Source organism: Oenanthe melanoleuca, chromosome 1A, assembly GCF_029582105.1.
Source record: "Oenanthe melanoleuca isolate GR-GAL-2019-014 chromosome 1A, OMel1.0, whole genome shotgun sequence".
NCBI lineage: Eukaryota > Metazoa > Chordata > Aves > Passeriformes > Muscicapidae > Oenanthe > Oenanthe melanoleuca.
This window is the reverse complement of record NC_079334.1, coordinates 46424698-46433516: the sequence shown is the minus strand read 5'-3', so window position 1 is coordinate 46433516 and position 8819 is coordinate 46424698. Positions and strand designations below refer to the sequence as shown.

General features: G+C 39.8%; 1 protein-coding gene across 1 annotated transcript; it reads left to right on the top strand.

Moving 5' to 3' along the window:
- Positions 1-222: 222 nt before the first annotated feature.
- On the top strand, positions 223-3926 carry LOC130248269 (transcription factor EC-like). Its single transcript, XM_056481903.1, has 3 exons — positions 223-390; positions 2621-2716; positions 3484-3926. The coding sequence occupies exons 1-3, from the start codon at positions 310-312 to the stop codon at positions 3625-3627; spliced, it is 321 nt and encodes a 106-aa protein (XP_056337878.1). The 5' UTR covers positions 223-309; the 3' UTR covers positions 3628-3926.
- The last annotated feature ends 4893 nt before the right edge of the window (positions 3927-8819 follow it).

The window sequence follows — 8819 nt, the reverse complement described above, 5'->3', positions numbered from 1 at the left end:
AATTGAAAAAAGATACTATTAATTCTATCTAAATGTTATTAAAGCTGAATCTACTGTTTGGAAATATTTTAAAGTGAGCATATGTATAAATACTGATACAAGCAACTTGAAATTTCAGCAATTGTTTCCATTCCTTCCCAGGTACAAACGCACTTGGAAAATCAGTCCAGATACCACATCCAGCAGAGCCAGAGGCACCAGGTGAAGCAGTACCTGACCCTGGACACCAAGCTGTCCAGCCAGACGCTCTCGCTGTCGCACTCTCACACGATCCAGCCCGTGGGGGTGAGCTCCATCCTGCGGAGCCACATGGCCCCAGCGAGCAGCGCTGGCCCCGGGGACAGCCCTGTCCCCAAGCTGCTGGCCCTCGGCGCCGAGCGCGAGCATGCGGTACGGCGGGGCTGGGCAGGGAAGGGAGCTGGGCCTCGGCTGCTTCTGCCACAGGCTGCATGACCCACCTCCTGCTCAAAGTGGGCAAGAGATGACTTTCTGAACTCTCAAGGGGCCCTTGGTTATGGCACTTGCTTTCTGCATCCTTTTGAGTTATGTGGGTTATTCCCCTGTGTGCCTAGGAATAGCTTACTGCAGGATCTTTTAGATGCTGCCAGATAAAATGCTTCTTTTTTATACATGCAACATATGTTGCTGTGCATTTTCTGAATATACACTTTGAGAAGAAAAACATTCTTTTTTCAGATGGGAGTTGTTTCTGTCTAAAGATATTAACTGCATAAAAAAAGTTAAATACTGATTACCTTCAATATATAAGTGAAAAAATCAACCATTCATTTTTCAGTTAGCTGCTATATTTTTATATGGGTTATCTTGAGTAAATTGGCAAAGATATGCTAACTTTAGTGCCACCATCGATTTTCATAGAGGTGCAGCTGTAATACAATATCAGATTCTTAGCCAGTGTGAGATGTAGGTCATTATGGCTTTTAATACATCAATAGATTTCAAAAGAGACTGTTTATTAGGTGAAAGGGGAATTCCTACAGAAATGAGAAATGGAGATGCTGTATCATGTCTTGGACATTAATAGAACAGAAAAATCCTACAAATACACCGTGAGTCATTCAAGCATTTGGATGTTACATAGCTAAGCATGAGGGAGCCCATAAATCTTCCTGGAGAGCTCATCTGGGGCCTCTCCATTCCTTCTGCATTGACAACTGACAATTTAAGTCAGGTTTATGGATTACTGGAGCTACTCTAAAATGCTATTTTAACTGGTTTTTGTGGACACACATGTGGCCATCTCCATGCTGGCAGAGTGCAGGGTGCTGGTACTGCTCTCAGGTATTTTGGGTCTGATCAGGAGCCTGCCCTTGGACCACGCTCCATCCTGGGGAGCAAGGGAGTGCCTGGGGAAAACTGGAGGGTGATAGCTGGCACTGGCAACATCCTGGCAGCTTTGCAATGATTTGAATAATCTCATCTCAGACTCAGGGGGATGACTGTCCCAGTGTAATTTCTCAATGTGGGTATGCCTTGTGGTTGACAGAAGGCTATAGTTACATTAGTAAATAATATAGAGCCAACACCCAGGTTGGTGCAGCAAACTTCACTCCTTCACATTGTTTAATTGCCAGCATTTCTTGGCATCCTTTTGGCCCTGATGGTGCTTTCCTAGATAAGTCTGGGCACAACTCCTGGCACCGGAGTTTTTAGAGAAGGAGAGCAATGCATGTATGAGCTGTGCTGGGCCATGTGGCCTAAAAGACTGTGTGGAAAGGTCCCATGTCTGTGTGATCCTTTCACTGCACAGGAACATCTACAATTCCTTCAGCTCCCAAGAGCTGCAGACAGTAGAATTATAAGTGACATGCTTACTGTGGGATCTCTCCCAAAATTATATTGTGAATGGAACCAGACCATAATTATCATTGAAAACTCATGTTGTACTTTGTCCAAATTTATCTATAATCTATCTATATATCTATCTGTCTATCTATCTGTCTGTCTATCTATCTATCTATCTATCTATCTATCTATCTATCTATCTATCTATCCATCTATCTGTCTATCTGTCTATCTATCTATCTCTATAGGCTTTCAAAGTATTCATTGTTTCATCCCAAGTAATCATTGAGCTATTCCATCTGGCTCAATGTTTTTTGGCTCAGATTTTATCAAAAGTGAGACCAGAAGGCTGTCTGGAAAAGTATCCAGTGTACTGCTAAACAAAAAAAAACCCTCTACCTGCCAAAGAGAGCAGCATGTAACACCAAACCTTGAGTGTCTCATACAGTTGCAGAACCACAGGTTCCTTTCAGTCTTCCTGTGCCAATGCACTGTGGATATGACACATTTGATCAAGATGACAGGTCACAGTTACAGCTTAACCATGCACTCCTGCCATCTCATCATGGTGCTGCAATAAGGGGTTAAAATAGGTGGTGGTGTTTAAGAGAATGACTGTTTTCACCAGAAGTAAAAAATGTGAATATTGTATAGAAATGTTTGAATTGTTTGAATTTTAAGATATAAAATTCTGAAATTCAGTTTTATTGAGATAAGATGTAGATATTCAAGATTAATTCCTGTGTATTTTAAATGTAACTTTTTTTTTCCATTGTTATTTGTAGTGATTTGTCTTAAAATATTATTTTATCAGATGGAAGAAGTTATTGAAGACATAATCAATATGGAATCAAATTTTAATGATGAAGGGATAGGTTGTTCTGAAACTCCTTTACTAATGCAAAGAACTGTAAGTATTTTGTTGAATTTCCTCTTCCTTTTTATACTAAAAAACTTCTTTGAGTGATTCAAGCACATCACAGTTCAGTGACTAAGGAATAGTATGAGTGGACTGTTCTCCATTCTCTTCAGTTGATTGCATTTTTGTCAATAAAAGTTATAGAAAAGGGCAGCAGTGTGGTGAGACACAATTATTTTAAGTGGTCTGAATATCATTTGGGGTTCTAGCTCAGCAAAATATCTGGTGTATAACCCACTGGAGTTACAAATTTCTTTGCAGTGCTAAAAATAATAAGCATAAAAGTCTCTGGACCCTAGAAGGCCTTTTAAAGCCTTGCTTAAATATTCTTCTATCTCAACTAAAAAAAAAAAAGCCAAAACTTCCCCAGGTAATAGTTTCTATGGTAAAGTGGTTTCTCCAGTGTCTTATCCTGAAGCAAGACTCTAGTTCTGGATTTTCATACAGAAAAGTTGCATTTAGTTGAATAATTTCAGGGACAAATAAGAGGAATGTGACTTTTTCCCAAGAATTAATGTAACAAACTCCAGTTTTATGATGTCTCTTTGTGAATAAATGTGAGAGGACTAACAAAGGCTATTTATATTTCCATGTATGTTACATATTTGAAGAGGAAGGATAGAGAATTTCTGGACACAACCACACATAGAGTGTTATTATTTATGAAAGTAATACACACCAGTAACTGTAATGCACTTTACAGAAGGATTATGTTGTCCTCTCTACCCTAGCTAATGTCCAGAACTGTTTGTCCTCAGGGCTTTAAACTGCACACCAATAAAGGGGAACTTCACCCTGATGAAGGCAGGAGGATTTTCACAGGCTTTGACAATCTACCAAGTTTACTCAAAATAATCAAGTGCTTGATCTTTATCGCCCTCTGGAGGAACATCTCTTCCTGACTTACAGAACTTCCCTGGCTCCAAAAATACCTTAGGACACAAGACCTCTTCTCTTCTATGTTGCCCCCTATACAGTCCAGCATTAATGACAATTAAAAGTTTCATGAACACCTGATATTTGCATGCCATCTACAGAACTAGTGCAGCTGGACTGATTTACACATATCTCAGTACAGAACATAGCAAAGAAATGGTCCCTGGGGAGTGAACGAATATTTTGGCTCCAATTAATGTGAGGCAGGGGAGGATAATTTCAGGTATGATAGTGAGGGATGGTGATGAGAGGCATGAATTCTGGGTTTGGGGTTGAAGCCGTACTCCCTCAAAACCTTTTAAAACTGGATGATGTTAATCTATGCTAATTCCAGGTTTATTAATCTTTATCTTCAGCCTTGAAGGGCATCTGTCTCTAAAACTTATTGAATACCCTACTCTTGATGAGGAAGGAAATATGCAATGTCTTTTAGACCTTGATGATATTGTACCTGCAAAGATTTGGGACTCTTGAAATGCCTCTGGGACAAGTAATAGTATTTGGATTTTCATTAGTGCTGAGGAAATCAGCAGGCTGTTAGGTAAGCCAGGAGTAGCATGTGTTTCCAAATCTCTCTGTTCAATCCTGTGGCAAAATAAAGCCTGCCTTCAACAAGGCATGCAAACTGCATCGGTGTGAGGAAATTGTCTCTGCTTCTTGTCTTCACTTTTAGCTTTGAGTACTTAAAAAATGTACAAAAGAATTAGGTATGTGGACATGATCTCAGGCATTTAGCTCACATCATTTGGTTTTATGTCACCTTTCAGGCAACATCCTAAATCAGCCAGCAAAATTTTGGTCATAAGCTGTGCAATAGAGAAAGATAGAGAAGGAGGTAGAAAATATTTTTTTTATATCCAGTTTTTCATTATTACATTAAATATAATGAAATTTTTTTTATCTGAGCCAAATATGTATGTATTATAAGAGTATTGGACTAGAAGGCATGATCAAGAATGAGAGAACATCTAATTTCCCAGGAAAGATGTGCTGGGTTTGTGCAGTACTTCAGCAAGGACCCACAGTAGCTCTGACACCTGCACAAGGTGCAGTGCTATGGTGGCTGACACAAGCATAGAGTAAGTGAGATTGCAGGTGAGACTGAGTTGCCTCTCTATCTGGCTGATTTTGTGTTGGCTTTCTCTTTAAAATTCTCCAGTATCATACCTAAGTATTTCTAGAATTTCTTCTTAGACTTTCCGTGCTTGGGATTGTCTTGCCTTTGCAAACTGTGCAGAGTAGTTGCTGAGGTTCTGAAATGGACCAACTTGGTTTTCAGAATCTGGTGAAAGGCTCAGGTGTTTTTTCAGTGAAATCTTTTCTTGAAAAAAACAAATTCATGATGCCATTTTCCTGTCTCAGTATTCTCAATGGATAGTGGCTGAGTAATCTTTCCACTTCTTATGGTGCAACCTGTTGTGTGTTGCAGTGAACTAATGTTTGCTTTGGTTAAATGCACCCATGTACCATTTTAATGGCACATTAAATGAAGACATTGAATTCTGTGAGACTACTCATGTGAGTAATTGCTCAAAGGCTCATTGTCTGACCCTGAATTAATGAATTACAGTTATGTATTAGTGGAACCAGAGAAGTGAACATAAGAACATTCCTCCATCTCTCATTAAAATAATTACAGTTTCTGAGGAGTGGATTATCTGGCTTTTATTGTGTTTGGATCCAAATTTATAATTTCATGAAACCGTCTGGTTTTGGGTGGTCACTTAAGAATTGCTCAAACTAGGGAATTTTCTGGCTGTGTTTCTACTGCTCTTCAGAGTACCCTAATGGCAGAAACCTACTTTTTATAACATTTTTTTAGAAGTTCAGTTAAAATGAAAGACTAGGTCCTCCCTACATGCAGGAGGTATTGACTCTTCTGAAAGAATTTGTAAACCAAATTTGTTGATAAAGCCTAACTGAAATAAAGGCATAACTATTCTTATGAACTATCATTTAATGTCAACTGATTGTTCATTATGGAGAAAATAAGATTTAATTAAAAAAGACTCTTGAAGATGACACCATTTTAAATTTATTTTTCCTTGTTGTAAAAATTTAATTTTATGAAGCTTTTATTAAGAGACAGCAGAGTATTTATCTTTATAAGAAAATATTTTTTTTTCTAAGTCTTATACTAGGAGCAGCAAGTTTGTTCTTGACTGTATAAGAATCATTAAAAAAAATGAAACAAATAATACGTGAGTGAGTTTTAGAAGAGAACTACTGTCATGCAGGGCAGATATAGTGACAGACATTTGAAAATTTTCATTCATTTTTATCAGAAATTCATTCTTATTCAAATCCTTACAGTCTATTTAACATTCTATAGTGAATTAAAAGTATATTAGCACTTCCAAATGTTCAGAACATAGGAAGTGTAGATGTATAGATGTATACAAAGCATACATATTCCACCACTATTAATAGTTTAGGGCAGATAGTAGAAATCTCTGCTCTACATTGCTTTTAATATACGCAAAGACAGAAATTTAAGAAAAATATTAAAGGAGATGTGGACAGATTTAGTCACAGTGGAGAGAGGAAAGAGCAGTTAAAAATAGGATCTCTGTGCTTTTCAGGGTATGATTTAACAGCATGTGATCTTATGATGTGATCTTCTTTGTAATAAATGTTGTTTTGTTTTGATAGATTATAAACGTATAGAGCCCTAGGACTCACCAGCAAACCCAATAATCTGGCAGTCACAGTGGAGATCTCTATGAAAAGAGCTAGTGATGCGATTATACTGTGTCTTTTTCCTAATTACTTAAGAACAGACACAGTATCACATCATGGATGGAGGAGGACACAAGAGAGGCTCTTTCAGTCTCAGTTTATTGCAGGGCGATGGCGTGGCCAGAAGGAGGCCGAGCTTCCCCCGAACCAGGTATTCAGGAGAGGGGAATGGGAGTGGCCTTGGCTGGCTGCCAATGGGATGAGGACACAGAGGGGACAGGGACCGGAATATCCGACCCCCGGTGGGTACAAGGACACAGGGGAAGGTCACAGGACCGGAAAGGAAGACATGAACTGGGGTTTGCAGGAAGGAGGTTACAGGATATCCTGATATAATTTCCTATACCTCAAATACTGAATTACAACATCTCCCCGTTTTTTTGTTTTTTAAGTAGGGGGATGATATTAAACTAATTCTAGTCCAAATTTATTATTTTGCCCACCATTTGTGATAAGCAGGAGAGTTAGATTGTTTTATATTTGCCATCTCTATATGATTGCCTGCTGAGGTAGAAGAAATTATACCATTAATGGCTTTAAATATTAAATGACGTAGGATACCAAATGCTATTGCTACAAGGAAAAGAATGACAACAAATAACATAAGGGTTTTGACTATGGAAGTCCACCACCCAGAAAACCCCCAGCCCTTGAACAGTTCATTAAACCAGTCCTTTGTTTCTTGCTTCACTTGTCCAATTAGGTGGTTCATATCTCGCAGAGCAGCGTGGACATTGGGAGCTTTTGAAGTCAGGTTCAGGCAGCAAAGTCCTTCAAATTCCTGGCACTCATGCCCATGTAGTAATAGGAGGAAATCTATAGCAGCACGATTTTGGAGTGTTGCCTGTCTAGTTACTTCCTCATCTTCTAGGAGGGAGCTGATGGCAGTTGAAGTTAAATTTGCCTGTTTAACCACCCAACACTCCAGGTGACCTAATTTACCCAGAGCTTTAGCTGCTGCAACCCATGGAAGAAATACAGACACAGCAATTCTTTTTGATTTAGCCCAATGGAAAATTTCTGCATCACAATTTGGGTCCAGATTTTCAGCACTTCTCTTTTGTATTTTATTGCCTAATTTGCTTTTGTGTGTCCAATTACTAATTAATGTTTGGTTGGGTGCTAACAGGGACAACCGCCCTATAGTACATGGTCCTCCTAGCAGATTAGAAGGAATTCCAGCCCAGGCCCGGTCCCCACAAATTAAAAACAATCCCTTTGGTAGAATTTTGGGACTTGAATGAACTGGATCTGTAGCTGGAATATGGCTTAAACTAGTACACCACTTGGTGGACACAAATTCCTTGCGAAATTGTCTGATGTGATGGAAACCCTTAGTGTCAGCAGGTGTTGGATAATCTTTAAAATGAATGCAGTATGTTGCTGGGTAGGAACCAAGCAGCTCTAGCTCTTGGGGTTCCTGGTGTGCTTTGGGCAATTTTGGCAGCAGCTCTTTTATAGGATTACCTTTGACTTGTGTTGATTGCCTAGGTGATATAGTGAATAATTCAGGTGTTTTATTAGGCATGTGTATGTCATAGCTGCCTAAATACTCACTAACTTTTAGAGGAACGCCTACTAGGCAGGTGGACATAGGGTCTGTTGCTGCTGCAGTGGACAGGCATATGTTTTCCTGCTTGAGTGTCTGTGCCAAGGTTACCCAGATGTTTTGACGTGGCTGAGGGACGATCCACGCCACTGCCAGACTGTTCAGGGCTAACTTGAAGACAACTTGGATGGGGTTCTTCACAGGGTTAACTGGAGGGTAGCTTTTTTCTAAAAGGAAAAACAAACATTTTAAAACATGTTATAAGTCCTTTTCTGCCAGAGGGTATTCCTTTATGAGGTTTTTGTTTCCTTTCCCTCTGTGGCGTCTTCTTTTTGAAGCAGTGGTTACTTGCTTCTCATCTCCTTCTGCTGTAGCTGGAGTTTTGGGAACAAAAGGTTTAACCCACTTTTGGGGGATCCATCGAGGGCCTGAGGGAGTTGATACACATGCATAGCCCCTTCCCCAGGTTACTAGCTCATAGGGACCCCTGGTTTCCCATGTTTCTAGATCCCTAATCAAAACAGGTGGATGCTGAGACAATTTAAACTGTTTACTGCAGTTAAAATGACGGACCACAGGAGGAGTCATGGTTTCAAACGAACAATTCGAGAAATTGATTGTGAACAGAGCTTTACAGAGCTTTTGTTGGGGAGACATCCACACAGTTGAACTGCTTTGCCTAGCTAGAACTTGTTTGAGTGTTTCGTGTGTGCGTTCAACCACTGCTTGGCCTGTAGGGGAGTGGGGGATGCCTGTCTGATGTCCCAGTCCGCACTGCTGGACAAATTCCAGGAACTCCTTGGATGTGTATGCTGGTCCATTATCTGCTTTTATTTCTTTAGGGATCCGCAACACTGAGAAGGCTTGCAC